This window comes from Chlorocebus sabaeus, chromosome 10 (assembly GCF_047675955.1).
Source record: "Chlorocebus sabaeus isolate Y175 chromosome 10, mChlSab1.0.hap1, whole genome shotgun sequence".
In the NCBI taxonomy this organism is placed as follows: Eukaryota; Metazoa; Chordata; class Mammalia; order Primates; family Cercopithecidae; genus Chlorocebus; species Chlorocebus sabaeus.
In genome coordinates, this window is record NC_132913.1 from 126688359 (window position 1) to 126705085 (window position 16727).

The window sequence follows — 16727 nt, forward strand, 5'->3', positions numbered from 1 at the left end:
GACTAAACTGAGTGCGCTTTCAAAGTGAGTCTGAGTCTTCATCAGCGGTGTACATGCGTGAGGTTCATTTCTTCAGGAATAAATAATAAGGAAATGCTTAGGGACATCTTTTCAAAATGATGCTCTAACGAAAGGAGCAAATACTTAAAAATCTGCAGGTGATTCCTTCTCTAAGTGGAAGACAGCAGTGGGCCCTGCGTGGCTTGTGGCGTGGAAGGTGCCTGTGCAGGAGGCCTCCCGGCCCACAGCATGCCTGGGACACTGACCTGTTTTCCTAAGAGGGAAGTCATCTTTGGCGTCGTACATTCCCAGGACTGGGTGGTTATAGGAGGTCGACACTCCGCTCTGGGGTGGAGAACTCTGGTCAAGGGAACTGTGCTGCGTTTTCCTGGAGAGAAGGCAAAGACAGACGGTTTAGTTTGCCCAGGGCACTGCCCCAGGCACGCTGCAGCCGAGAAGCCACACACAGGATGATCTTTCACTTGAAACCGCAGCCCCACCTCAACAGACGCACCTCTTCCCTAGCTGAAGTTAAATGGAAACAAACAGGATGCTAAACAAGCAAGGAAACATCCAATGCCCACATCCTCCTCTGTGGGACCGGCAGTGCTCGGGGCTGGGATGGGCAGCACCTCTGGCGGTTTTCCTGGTGGCCGTTCTCCACCTGGCCCTGTCCTCTTAGATGGCTCCAGCCCGGTCTGTTCTCTACCAGGGCCACCACTGGCCACTCAGAGAGCCTGTCCCTGGTGGGGAGGGGCAGAGGAAGACAGTAGGCTGCGGCGTAAGGAATCAAAGGTCAGGTCATAGGCAGCCGAGACGGGCCAAAAAACGGTCTAAGAACAAATGCTATGTCTGGGGCTGTCACTGCCACCTGAAGAGAAGGAGCCCATGGGGCCATCTCTCAGCAGAAGGCACCCCCGTCATCCGCGCCTTCACCAGAGTCACCTCCCTCTCTGGGGGAGGAACAGGATGGCAGCTACTGATACCCTGTGCCCAGGGAGCTGACCTACGAAAGGGACTTCCTGTATGAACAGCTGGGTACAACTCCACACCCTCCAGGCGGCAAGACAGGAGTAGTCTGCCAGGACGATGGCCAGAGGAGGGACATGGGAGGAGGTGAGCCCTGGGCCGGAGCGGGGATGCAGGCTGCCACCCAGATGACCATCAGCAAGGCCTTTTTTGATGGCACTGACAGCTCAGTCTTGCTCAAAACACTGTGCTGAGTGGAATAAATTCTGAGTCTTTAAACTGTGTAATCTGCTTAATGACTAGAAACAAATTTGCCAACTTACTTATTTGGAATCTGTTAGACTATTTGAATACATAGTACGCCACAGCAATGCACCTGGAGTTATTTGAATTAAGAATGGGAGCTTGTAAATGGGTACAGGTGTATATTTAAATATCGGAGAGCACACCAGTGCAAAGAATGTGCAGAAGGGCACTCACAGACAAAATCAAGGACGCAAGCCCAGGTGCCTGGGCCGTGGGGTGCTGGGCCGTGCAGTGCTGCGCCATGGGGTGCTGGGCCGTGGGGTGCTGGAACATGGGGTGCTGGGCCGTGGGGTGCTGGGCCGTGCAGTGCTGTGCCATGGGGTGCTGGGCCGTGGGGTGCTGGGCCGTGGGGTGCTGGAACATGGGGTGCTGGGCCGTGCAGTGCTGTGCCATGGGGTGCTGGGCCGTGGGGTGCTGGAACATGGGGTGCTGGGCCGTGGGGTGCTGGGCCGTGCAGTGCTGGGCCGTGGGGTGCTGGAACATGGGGTGCTGGGCCGTGGGGTGCTGGAACATGGGGTGCTGGAATGTGGGGTGCTAGAAAGTGGGGTGCTAGGCTGTGCAGTGCTGGGCCATGGGGTGCTGGAACATGGGGTGCTGAGCTGTGGGGTGCTGGAACATGGTGTGCTGGAATGTGGGGTGCTGGAACATGGTGTGCTGGAATGTGGGGTGCTGGGCTGTGGGGTGCTGGGCCATGGGGTGCTGGGCCATGCATCACCTGAGGAGTCAGGGAGCTCCGGAAAACTGCACAGCTTCAGGCCACGCCCCAACCCAGCCCCACCCACTGCTCAGGGCACACCTCCAACCCCAAGCAGCCTTTCGCTATTTCCCGGGGAATTCCACCATGCAGTCAGGCTGGGACACACTTGTCTGCACCTGTGCAGGGCCTGTGGCCTCCAAGTGGGACCACGGCCTTGTGATAGCCTCCCTTCTCTTCCCTGTAGTTCTGCTCATCCTCTCACAATCTCATGAAAAGGTCTGGGGGCAACACTCTTTCCTACCAAATAGTGTTTTCAGATTGCGTCTTATGGGGATGTGATCTTGGCTGATTCCAAACTTCTTCAACACCAAGTAACAGTCTGGGACCAAGTCTGCATTCACTTTTCCCTTCACAGGAAACACGGAGTGACTTGCACATGCATCCCATGAGTTAAAAAGATCAGTATTTACATAATAATAAATCACGTAAATACATAGAATAAAATTATTATTATATTTGAACGGTAGGGTTTGCTTACAGTGAAGCAGGAGTTGCAAAAGTTACACTGGTTTAAGATCTAACAGACCTTCTCTTACTGCTCTGATCTTTTGAGGAGCTTTCAGTGTTAAAACCCCCACTTTCTTGTCAAACCTTAAAACAAGCAGAGCAGCAGGTGCAGGAGGGGCTCAGCCCTGACCCCAACTGCCAGTGCAGTCCCGCTGGACCACCTGGATGGATCCAGAGACCCCACAGGAGCGACCTCACCTCCTGCACAGCCCAGTTCACTGCCAGGGTCCACCCCACGGTGCGTCTGCCCTTCAGACACCAGGAGAGGGCGGCCCTCACCATCAGGGCCAGTCACACCTGCCCAGCCCTGGTCACATGGTCCCAGGCCAGACCGCACATGCGTGCCCTCCGTGAAGAAGCATCCAGCAGGGTGAGCAGAAGTGAAGCTCTATCCCTGCTGCAATCACACCCGCACCGCACACAATTACTCTCGCTCACATCTGCACACCACAGAACTAGTAACACCCACTCACATCCGCACATCACACAACTACTCATACCTATGCCTCACACTACTCACACCCACACATACCTGCACCTCACACTATTCACACCCACACACACCTCACCCATACCCATATCTGCATCTCACACGACTCACCTCCACACGTCACACACACACTCACACCCGCAGCTCACCCAACTCACACCCGCAGCTCACCCAACTCACACCTGCATCACACTATTACTGGCTCCCACACCGCGCACTACTCGCACCCACCCACACCACGCACTACTCACACCCACCCACACAGCACACTACTCACACCCATCCACACTGCACACTACTCACACCCACCACTTCACACTACTCCCACCCACACCGCACACTACTCACACCCACCCACACCGCATACTCTCACCCACACCGCACACTACTCACACCCACCCACACCTCACACTACTCACACCCACCCACACTGTGCACTACTCACACCCACCCACACAGCACACTACTCACACCCACCCACACTGCACACTACTCACACCCACCACTTCACACTACTCCCACCCACACCACACACTACTCACACCCACCCACACCGCATACTCTCACCCACACCGCACACTACTCACACCCACCCACACCTCACACTACTCACACCCACCGACACCACACACTACTCACACCCACCCACACTTCACACTACTCACACCCACCAACACCGCACACTACTCACACCCACGGACACTTCACACTACTCACACGTACTGACACCGCACACTACTCACACCCACCGACACCGTACACTACTCACACCCACCCACACTTCACACTACTCACACCCACCCACACAGCACACTACTCACACCCACCCACACTGCACACTACTCACACCCACCACTTCACACTACTCCCACCCACACCACACACTACTCACACCCACCCACACCGCATACTCTCACCCACACCGCACACTACTCACACCCACCCACACCTCACACTACTCACACCCACGGACACTTCACACTACTCACACGCACCGACACCGCACACTACTCACACCCACCGACACCGTACACTACTCACACCCACCCACACTTCACACTACTCACACCCACCGACACCTCACACTACTCACACCCACCCACACCACACACTACTCACACCCACCCACACCTCACACTACACACCCGACACCGCACACTACTCACACCCACACCGCACACTACACACCCACCGACACCGCACACTACTCACACCCACCCACACCTCACACTACTCACACCCACCCACACCTCACGCTACTCACTCCCACCCACACCTCACGCTACTCACTCCCACCCACACCTCGCGCTACTCACTCCCACCCACACCTCGCGCTACTCACACCCACCGACACCGCACACTACACACCCACCGACACCGCACACTACTCACCCACCGACACCGCACACTACTCACACCCACCCACACCGCACACTACTCACACCCACCCACACCTCGCACTACTCACACCCACCCACACCTCGCACTACTCACTCCCACCCACACCTCACACTACACACCCACCCACACCGCACACTACACGCCCACCCACACCACACACTACACGCACCCACCCACACCACACACTACTCACACCCACCCACACCATGCACTACTCACACCCACCCACACCGTGCACTACTCACACCCACCCACACAGCACACTACTCACACCCACCCACACTGCACACTACTCACACCCACCACTTCACACTACTCCCACCCACACCGCACACTACTCACACCCACCCACACTGCATACTCTCACCCACACCGCACACTACTCACACCCACCCACACCTCACACTACTCACACCCACTGACACCACACACTACTCACACCCACCCACACTTCACACTACTCACACCCACCCACACTTCACACTACTCACACCCACCAACACCGCACACTACTCACACCCACCCACACTTCACACTACTCACACCCACGGACACTTCACACTACTCACACCCACGGACACTTCACACTACTCACACGCACCGACACCGCACACTACTCACACCCACCGACACCGTACACTACTCACACCCCCCCACACTTCACACTACTCACACCCACCGACACCTCACACTACTCACACCCACCGACACCTCACACTACTCACACCCACCCACACCACACACTACTCACACCCACCCACACCGCACACTACACACCCACCCACACCGCACACTACTCACACCCACTCACACCTCACACTACACACCCACCGACACCACACACTACACACCCACCGACACCGCACACTACTCACATCCTCCCACACCTTACACTACTCACACCCACCCACACCTCACACTACTCACTCCCACCCACACCTCGCGCTACTCACACCCACACCTCGCGCTACTCACACCCACCGACACCGCACACTACACACCCACTGACACCGCACACTACACACCCACCGACACCGCACACTACTCACACCCACCCACACCGCACACTACTCACACCCACCCACACCTCGCACTACTCACACCCACCCACACCTCGCACTACTCACTCCCACCCACACCTCACACTACACACCCACCCACACCGCACACTACACACCCACCCACACCGCACACTACACGCACCCACCCACACCGCACACTACTCACACCCACCCACACCGCACACTACTCACACCCACCCACACCTCACACTACCCGCACCCACCCACACCACACACTAGCCGCACCCACCCACACCACACACACCCACTCACACCACACACTACACACACCCACTCACACCGCACACTACTCACACCCACTCACACCGCATACTCCCACCCACACCTCACACTACTCGCACCCACCCACACTGCACACTACACACACCCACACACACTGCACACTACACACACCCACCCACGCTGCACACTACTCACACCCAACTACACTCATACCTGCACTGCACACTACTCACACCCACCCACACCGCACACTACTCACACCCACCCACACTTCACACTACCCGCACCCACCCACACCGCACACTAGCCACACCCACCCACACCGCACACTACACACACCCACTCACACCGCACACTACTCACACCCACCCACACTGCACATGAGCCACACACACCCACACCGCACACTACACACACCCACTCACACTGCACACTACTCACACCCACTCACACCGCATACTCCCACCCACACCTCACACTACTCGCACCCACCCACACCGCACACTACACACACCCACCCACACCGCACACTACACACACCCACTCACACCACACACTACTCACACCCACTCACACCGCATACTCCCACCCACACCTCACACTACTCGCACCCACCCACACTGCACACTACACACACCCACCCACACTGCACACTACACACACCCACCCACACCACACACTACTCACACCCAACTACACTCATACCTGCACTGCACACTACTCACACCTACCCACACCACACACTACTGACACCCACTCACACAGCACACTAGTCACACCCAACTACACTCATACCTGCACTGCACACTACTCACACCCACCCACACTGCACACTACTCACACCCACCCACACTGCACACTACTCACACCCACTCACACCGCACACTACTCCCACCCACACCGCACACTACTCACATCCAACTACACTCATACCTGCACTGCACATTACTCACACCCACATTCCACACCCCACACCCCCTCACAACCTATACCCATCCACGCCCCCTAACCTTATGCAAACTCAAGCCTACATCCCACTCACACCCCACATCTACCTCACACCCACTTACACACATATCCCACCCACACCCCACACACCCACACTTCATGCCTCACACCCACCCACACCCCACGCCCACCTCCCACACACACACCCGCATCTCACACTCACACCTGTCACCTTTCCCACACCTCACACTCATACCCCACACTCACCTCACCCACTCCACACACCCACATCCCACATTCACACCCTACACTAAGCTCACCGGAATCTCACACCCACACTCACACTCACCCTGGCCACACTCCACACACACACACAGTCACACTGGCCACCCTGCAGAGTCCAGAGGGCAGAACCTGCAGAGCTGCTCCCTCTACCTCACCCTGACTAGAAATTATCTTCCAATTTTTCAACCGTTCATTTCTCGAGGCCCGGGGATGGGACACAGACGCCAGGCCAGGAGCCAAGGCGCAGCCCCCATGGGGCCCTGGGGCCAACCCGGTGCCGCACCTAAAGGCAATCCTTGTCTTCTGGAGAAAGATGGAAAAGCAAATAATGTTTTCTTCTAAACACTGGTTTGACTGTAGAATAAAGCTTCATACAAACCCAACCACTTCAATTCCAAACCATTGCCCTTTCATCAGATTCGTACCAGTGATTTCCAAGAAATACAATGATGAACCACACGTGCCAGGACACGCTAGCAGAGTGAACATGATGGGAGCCGCATCCGAAATTTATAATTTCCTAGTAGCCACATTAACGTGGCTTAAAAATAAATGAATGGAATTTTAGTATTCGATTAAACCATTATAAAAGCCATCCTTTCAACTTATAATCAATATAAACATATTGACAAGACACCGTGGGTCCTTCCTTCAGACCGAGTGTCCGAAATCCCGCACTCTGCATCAACGGCATGTCCTGGCAGACCCAGCAACGTTTCAAGTGCTCGGGAGCCACGTGTGACTTGTGCCAGCTACACGGAAGAGTGCCACCTCATCACAACAGTCTTAAAGCTGGACACGCTGATGCACATAAACACCCTTGGAGTCCACGCCCTGATGAAGCCACAGCACCACCCATCTCTGCAGCCTCCCAGCCCTGGTCTGCTTTCTCTCACAGTCGATTCGCTTTGCTGACTCTGAATTTCTCATCAGTGGAACCATGGGGGTGGCCTCTTTGTCTAGGAACCACGCCTCTGGGGCTCCCCCAAGCTGCCGCAGGCGCCAGTGGTCCGTTCCTTGTCACTGCGGAGCAGCATTCCAGTGCATGCAGGGGCCTCCGTTTGCGCGGCCGTTCCCGTTGATGGGAGCTTGGTTGTTTCCATTCTTTGGTGACCGTGACTGTAAGAAGGCGACTCGTCGTGTTGCTTGCTTTCACATGTCTTGGGCAAATACGGAGAAGGGGCATCGCTGGGTCACAGGGTTGGTGGGTGTGTGTCTTTGTAGGAAACTGCCTGCCTGTTTCCCCAGGTATGATTCGGATTCCAACAGGCAGCACTCAGAGGTCCAGGGACACCACCTCTGCTCCAGCCCCCGGCCTGTGTAACTCCGGCCAGCCCCACAGGGATGAAGGGGCTGCCTGCCGTGGTTTTGATTTGCATTTACCTGATGCCCAGCGATGTTGAGCATTTTTTCCACACTTACTGGCCATCCCTATGCCTTTTTTTGTGAGGTACCTGTTCAAACCTTTTGCCCACATTTTTAAGTGGGCGGCTTGTCTTTTTACTGTTGAGTTATAGGAGCGAGCTCTACATTTTGGATACAAGCGGTGTGTCAGATACATGCATTGTGAATATTTCCTTCCATTCCGTAGCTTGCCTTTTAATTTTCTTAATGGTGCCTTTCAAAGAGCAGAAGTGTTTCGGTTTGCGGAAATATCCCGTTTTGGGTTTTCGGTATCTAGTCGATGATTCTGGCGACCTAAGGAATCTTGCCTCTCACTCCCCATCAAAGTTGGGAAAGTTTCTACTAGGTCTCCTTCCAGAAGTTTGATCAGTTCCGCGTCTATGCTCAGGTCTATGACATCTGAACTAATCATGCGTGGTGTGAAGCTGGGGTCAGGGTTTCAGTTCTTTCTCCACGAAGAGCCGGTTTTCTGACAAAGTTTCTGCCACCACTCCATGATGTTTAAGTTCAGGGTTCAAACATGGCAAAACAAGAAAACCACCAGACTCCATGGAAACAAACCTGTCCTCTGGCTGACTTGAGATCAAGTCCTTCCCCCTCCAACCTGAATGTCCCCAGAACCCTCTGAGAAGAGGTACCCCTGCCCCCTGCCATTAAAGCCAGGGCAAGCGGGCCTTGTCCAGGCCAAGACACCCACCTTGAGCACCCAGCTCACCCAGGGAGTTCCATGAAAAGTGAGTCCTCCCAGCCCCAGCCACTCTGTCACCTCCTCCCTGGAAGCCCCCTATCTCCCGTCTCTCAGCACGTCCCCCAGCGCCCTGAGGCTGCCCCAGGCCACCCCTTCTCCCGTGGCCTCCCTGACTGCAGGTACAGCCTTTCCCTGGGCCTGCTGCTCCGTCCTCCCCTCAGGTCCAGGTCCAAGTCACTGCCTGGCTTCTACTCCTGCCGGCCTTGCCCCCGTCCGCTCTCCACTCACTCCTGGGCGAGGAGGCGCCGGCTCCCACCTTCTTCCATGCTGCCGTGGCCACCCTCCGGGGGCTGCCCTGTGCTCACCGTGACCCCTGCTTCCCAGCGGCCACTGCTCTGGTCCTGCATCTTCCCGCTGCAGCCTCCCAGACTCCGTCCTCTTCTTCAGAAAGGGCTGCCTGTGCTTGCCCCACTCCCATCACTGTCTTCTCAAAGCTCCCTTGCTCGGCTGCTCACAGCCTCCCTGTACACAGGGACCTAAGGCAGCTCTGCCCTGGCCCAGCAGGCTCCGCACTCCAGCTCTCCAACCTCTGCCAGGTTCCCCGCCCACCCTGCCCCTGGCTCCTCATCCTGCCCTTTCCAGCTTGGACCCCAGGGGCACCATCTGAACCGCGATCCACACTCCTGTCCCTTGCTCCTTCTGCCCTGCAACCCCACACCCCAGCCCAGCCAGTGGGATAATGGAGTTTCTCTACAACCAGTCCAGGCAGTGGACTGGCTTTGGGGGCACAGATCAGGGTCCCCCCTCAAAGTGGGCTCCCAGGTGCCGATCGCCAGCGATTCTCAGGAAGCCTCCTCCTCTCTCAGGTCCCCATGGCTCACTGCTGTCACGTGCTGCCTCCCACGGACACTGGTCTTACTCTTCCCTATGAGTTTTTGTGTCCCTGGTTGAGTTACCCAAATCCGGGCGGTGTGTCTGCCGTGAGTGCAGCTTATGTGCCCCTGGCAAGCACAGCGGCTGCTGGAGCGGAGGGCGTGGGTCACTTGTACTGGAAACATCTTTTGGGATGTGTCAGGGTAGCTGGCGGCCTCCACGGAAACAAGAGACATCACGTCCGAGCTGTGGGAGGTTTCACTACACATAGCTGTCCATTTTGAGGCTTGAGAATAGCTATTTTTTTTCCCAAGGAAATTACTGATATTTCGATTTACAAAAACTCCCTTATGGGATTTTTTTTCTAGAAATGAAATGAACCTTGAGAGCAGCAGAAAACTACATTTCAAAGCGATCCTGTTGCCCTTGCTCACTGCTGAAAGCCGCGTCACCTCACCACTCGCTCGCACTGGGCTCTGTGAACTCGCCTCCGAAGGCCGTCTTTTGCATGGCATGCCGGATCTCTTCAGCCCTCAGACGAACAAGTCTTTTGTGGTCGCTGTCAATGGCATGGGCTCTGGCAGGGTTTCTTAGTATAAAACAATAGAAGTACCACAGGGGCCTCCTGACTAGCCTAAGAATCACTGAAACATCAGGTGGGAGCGCTACAGGAGCACAGAGGAATCCGACAAGAGTTCCAGTTTAAGTGGCTCTTATTGTGGCTGAAAAATGGCACAACATTACCAAGAATAACGACAGGCGCCAGCCCCCGGAGCACTGTTCGGTCCCTGTGGAGGGGGGCCCACCCCATGAGGATGGCTGCCGCGCAAGTGTACCCCCAGACCACGTCACTCTTGAGGGGCCCACCCCGTGAGGATGGCCGCCATGTGAGTGTACCCCCAGACCACTTCACTCTGGAGGGGCCCACTCCGTGAGGATGGCTGCCGCGCGAGTGTACCCCCAGATCACATCACTCTGGAGGGGCCCACCCCATGAGCATGGCTGCTGTGTGAGTGCATCCCCAGACCACGTCACTCTGGAGGAGGGCCCACCCCATGAGGATGGCCACCGCGCGAGTGCACCCCCAGACCACGTCACTCTGGAGGGGCCCACCCCGTGAGGACAGCCGCCGCTGTGTGAGTGTACCCCCAGACCATGTCACCCACGTCCGAGCACCACTGTGCTTGGGGTTTCAATCCCTCACCCTCCTTCCTTGCATAGCTGGGTCCATGCAAATCTACCAATGATCAGACGGTCCTCTGGGCCCTCAGAGAGGAGGCCGGGGTGCTCCCCACACCCACACTTACCCGTACCAGTAGCGGGGGTCGCTGGAAATGCAGTGGTTCAGATTCCGATGGGCCAGCGCCTTCTTTTTATTGAGGACAAATTCTTGTAACTTCATCTTCACTTCTGTGCTGGCCACAGCACCTGGTGTGGGAGAAAGCACAGCGGCCGTTGAAGTGTAGCTAGCTCTGCCCTACAGCAGCAATGCAGGGCAGCGGGGCCACAGAGGGAGGGAAGGGCTGGTGACGGCTATGCACCTTCAGGACGCTGTGGCCCCCTGAGCGCTGCCTCAAAGAACCAAGGCCAGGAGGGGTTTTAATAAGAGGTCTTCTTCCCATCGATATTTTACATAATTGCATTCTATTTACAATGCAGATTTAATCATCCCAAAGACTTATTGTGAGCTAACACAAACACTTCTGAAGGAAGTTTTAACATTCTTATACAAAAGAACACTCTGCATCAGGCAGTGGCAGCGTGGCAGGTGCATTCTCGCTACCGCGAGGCAGAATCTAAGAGAGAAGGCTTTGTGCAAATGGAAGCATCACGCAGGGACAAAGCCAGTCTCACAGGAAGGCGTGCTTCCACACCTGTGCCGACATGACGGCCAGCTCTGCTTCCAACAGCATCAAAGGGCAGCGCCTGTCCTCTCCAGCCTGGCAGCTCAGACTCAGGCAGAGTGACTGCACCAAGTGGGACTGAAGTCGAAACTGTGGTTTTCTTTGTGGTGGTGATTCTTTTTCAAAGCCTCATTAAAGGGAACTGGCAAAAAAAGGCCAGTCTCACCCTGAACACAAGGCCTGTTAGCACGGAGCCTGCTCTCCTCAGATCTCCAATCTAACCACACAGTACTTCTATCCTTCTTACAGCACCTTAAGTATCTTCCTAGTATTGCATAATATTCAGATAGCGTTTGTAATGGTCAAAAACACACCGTGAGGTGAGTGAAGCATGTTTACAAAACCACTTCCTGACTGGGAGGCAGTTTTGGTTGTTAGAAACCACGCTGCAGTGAACATTTATGAGTGGGTAACACTGACCATCTTTAGAATTACTTGCTTAGGTCAGGTTGGCAAAGTGACTACATCTGACAAACTTACTATTCTAACCCTTGGCACATCTTGCTAAAATTGCTGTCCAAAATATCCCTACACATAGGCCAGACCCGAAGGCTCACACCTGGAATCCCGGCACTTTGGGAGGCTGAGGAGGGCAGATTGCTTGACCACAGGGGCTCGAGACCAGCCTGGACAACATGGCAATACCCTGTGTCTACTAAAAATACAAAAATTAGCCAAGTGTGGTAGCATGTGCCTGTAGTTCCAGCTACTTGGGAGGCTGAGGTGGGAGAATCACCTGAGCCCGGGAAGTCCAGGCTACAGTGAGCCAAGACTGTGCCACTGCACTGCACCCTGGGCAGTGAGAGTGAGACCCTGTCTCAAAAGAAAAAAAACAAAACAAAAACAAAACGTCGCTGCACACTGACCCCCCTGAACCACCCATCCACCTGCAGCGGGGGCAGCTGCTCCTCCTGCTGGTCCAATCACCACGTACCCAAAGCCACGAAGCCAGCAGGCATCACCGTGAGGCCTCCCTGAGCACCACCGCACACGCACTGATTTCCTCTCTTGCGAGATAATTCATGTCCTTGGCTTACGTGTTCTTAGGAATCTTTCTGTGATGTGCACGGCGCTGTTGTGGGTCTGTGTGTGTGTGTGTATGTTTCACAGTTGTATCCACTGGAGTCATGTGGGTTTCTTACGATAACGGCTATATTGAGAGCCTAGTATATGCCAGCCCTGGTCTGGTTCAGCCCCACATGAGAGCTATAGATAGATATTCTCATGCCCCAGCTGTGGAGGAAGAACACAAAGGTGGCCAGGTGCGCCTCAGGTGAGGTCAGCTCAGTTACCAAGTCTCACAGACGCCCCGGTTCGTGGCGCTCAGCTGCTCCGTGTGCGTGCGCACACATTTACCCTGCCTCTGGTTTCCTTTTACAATTGGGGTAAAATGTTAAAACGCTTGTTTTTATAAAGTCTATTTTAGTTTTTCCTTTGTGAGTTTTCCTTTTCCTTAAAACTTCGCAATTGTTCTTCCTTTCAATGGTTTAATAGGCAATCATTTTAATTTTATCCTTGGTTCTGGTGTTGAGTTTTCATTCATTTGGTTATTTGCTAAATTTTTTCATGACTCACTCTGATGGCTCAGAAATGGATTTTGGCATATAAGGCTCTATGGATATTTTGACCAACTGCTGAGAAACTATTAATATCATTAGAAAGATGTCTTTTCCTTGCCACCTTCATTACATACCAAATGCCTCTGCTGCCCCTCACAAATGGAGTTTTTGTTAGTTAGGCGCATTCTGAATTCCTGACGGCAGAACCCCACTCCCGTTACATCAACGTGGAACTTCAATGGCTGGTCAAGGGTCAGTCAGCAACGAGAGCCCTGGAAACAGGGTCCACCCAGGCTGTGGTGGGGGCTGCACTAGCCTAGCCAGGGACACACAAAGACGTTAAGTACACGGCCACCAGCATGGGTCCGGGAAGGCCCCACCGTGATGCATGAGGCTTCAGGCTTGGTGCTCTCTCACGGTCTGAGAAAATAACGCCATTGCCCGAGTCGAGCTGTGCCCATGACGTCCCCCAGCTCATGCTGCTGAAGATGGTCTCATCACCTAAGTCGTGACTGTGGTGAGCGCTGCCCCAGGTAGGGTGGGGGTAGGGGGACAGGAGGGATGCTTCTGCTTCTTCAGGGCACCCACCGTTAGACTTGAACGTCACTGATAAGCACTTTTAGCCGAACTGTCTTTCTGTAAGGGGACTTGTCAGAAGATCATACACTTATGGGAACCATTCGCTTCTACCATTCCCAGGCATGTGATCACTGGAATTCCTAAAAGATTATCAGCAACAGGCTGCTAACTTCGGAAAAACAGACCCAGACATAAACCAGAGAGTTAACCCCGTAAATATACAAACCGCCTCCACAACCAGGAATAAAAGGAAAGGCCGGGTGGTGGGGAAGACAAGTGAGCAGAGAACACAGAAGACCAATTTCAAAAGGAGAAGGCAAATTTGCCAATGAGTATGTTAAATCAGCTTAACTTTACTGATAAAAGAAATAAAAAGTGAAATGGGTAACTTCAAGTTTTTGTCTTTACACTGATAACATTTTTGGGGGGTACTACCCATGCTGCTGAAGGTGCAGGGAAGTAGTCAAACCGCACAATGATGCTGGTGATAGCGACAGTGAGGATGAGGACCCAGATGGCCAGTTGGAGGGGATGGCCCTGCAGGTCCCTCTACACGGCCATCTTTGAGTGGAAGCAGCAGAGCAGGACAAGAAGCAGGTTCTCGGTGTGCAGGATGAGAATGCCCTCAACACTTTCCAGCAGACCCAAACTCAGTGTAGTCAGCCTTACCTCCTCAAAACACCGGCTGCCAGGGACAGCTGTTACTGTGGATTCACGGGCCCTCCACGGGGGAGGGGTGCACTCCAGGAACAGGGCCAGCAGACCCCACTTTATAGCCCATACTCTCTCCCTGCTTCTGCAAACACCATTTGGTGGCAAAGGGTGACTTGGCCACAAGCCTGGGTCCTGCCTGGCTTCCTCTCTGCAGGGCTGGGTGGTGGGCATGACTGGCATCCATGCCCCACCCACGCCCAGTACAGGCCTGGCCAGCAGGAAACATGAGGAACATAAGTCATCGATTCAGGACCTTTCTAACCACCAAGGAATCTTCTTTTGATCTTTTAGACTTTACTAGGAGAGTATTCAAAATGAGGGGCTGATTCTGACCCCCCACCCTGTTTCTGCACTTCTGGTTATACACACGCTCATCTGTCAACGGGTTTCTCACTTAAAGTCCTAGAATGAAAAACCCCATTCAATAAATGGAGAGCAGACCTCCCTAATTTTTACTTCTACTTTTTTTTTTTCCTTAATTCACACTGAGTATCACTCATCCCCTGGACGGAGGTTTCTATAGAGGCTCTATGAGGCACCAGCCCGCTCTGGCCAGCAGAGATGAAGTGGTGGATAAGAGGCCAAGTTCTTCCCATACCAGGGGGCAGAGAGTGTGCCCGAGACCTAAGGAACAAGCGAGCGAGGAACAGCTGAGTGGGGCAGACAGAGGAGGACAGCAGCTCTGGGTGGGGCGGGGCAGGTGGGGAGGGACGGCTGTGCTCCCGGAGGGCCAGGGCCCGGACCTGGTGAGTCCAGACGACGGAGCTGTGGCAGGTTGCGCTTGGCTTCTGCCTGAAAGGGCTCCTTTTTCTCCCCACCCCCTTGCCTCTGAAAAAGGCACAACTTCACAGAACGGACACCTAATGACTTTCAGGGGCAGCCTTTCACGTCATTTTTACACAAAGCAAAGGACTTGCTCAGTGACCTCGCTCCATTCCCCGCGGGGCTGTGTGTGTGAACGGCAGTGAGAGAAAGCGGGGCTGTGTTCGCTCCGCACTGCTCGGGCAGAGTCCACCCTGCTCCTGCTCCTTCCCCGAGCTGATGTGAAGAGGTGTGTGTCTTAGCTTCCCAAGTGCCGTTAATCTAAATCAAAACCTAGCTGGTTAAAGACAGTGTGTTCTTGCTCAATGTGATGAAAACTGCCACCATTCTGTCAAATGAATCGCATTACTTGGTATCAATGAATAAAAGTGAAGAATTATTTAAAATAAAAAGTAATGTAAATATTTACAAGTGTAACGATATTTATTAAATACTCAATAAGAAATTCACTTAAAAAAAAAAACCCAGGAGAATAAACAGATGCTGCACACTGTGTTTTCAAATGCTTAAACGCTGGAGATGCTTCGTGTCCTCTGCGCCGGCGGCCACTGCTCCTCCAGCCTGCACAAACAAGAACCTCTTTCATGGGGGAAGACGACGGCCCCTGGGCCCCGCTTACATAAGAGCCCCCGAGTGGCGTCCACCACAGGGACCTGCGGCCCTGTGTCCCCACCACAAGACCACACTCTGAGGGCTGCAGAGTCGACACAAGCTTGCCAAGTACCCAACTGTACACAGTTTATTATTAATAATAAAACCTGACCACCCAAATCCACAGTGAAATCCACCGGGACTGCCGCCTATGACGGGGCTAGAGCGGAGCAGGAACATTCCAGAGCTCCAGTTAAGGGTGGACGGCGCTTTGGATGCAGTGCAGGGATTGTTTTGGGCTGGAAAACAGATCCAAAATGTTTTCTGAAGTGAAGTCTTTTCATATTCTGTGAGCCTCAAGATGGTATTTTTATTGGAAGAGTCTGGTAAACTCTGAGGAAGTAATTTAGACCAAGCTGCTTTTTAGCAATCTGAAAAACTTATTTGTTGGTTAGTTGTGGCACAAATCAACCAGCTGATATTTAAATTTTAAACTTCAATTCTCTGATAAGCAACTATTTTCCCTACTCCAAAGAAAAATACATAGGATACACACTGGGCTACTGGCGAACCACAGAACCGTGGAGAGGAGGCCAGACCCCCGGTGGAGGCCCCAGTGCTTCGGG

General features: G+C 54.1%; 1 protein-coding gene across 15 annotated transcripts in view; it reads right to left on the reverse strand.

The window, feature by feature from the left end:
* HDAC4 (histone deacetylase 4) overlaps positions 1–16727 on the reverse strand; it is a 352930-nt gene that overhangs the window by 112393 nt on the left and 223810 nt on the right. For all 15 annotated transcript variants that reach the window (XM_073020204.1, XM_007966865.3, XM_007966864.3 and 12 more), the window contains 2 exons: positions 11240–11360; positions 267–388 (listed from right to left, as the gene is read on the reverse strand). In XM_073020204.1, the coding sequence (XP_072876305.1) occupies positions 267–388; positions 11240–11360 (243 nt within the window). The remainder of the gene's footprint in view (positions 1–266; positions 389–11239; positions 11361–16727) is intronic.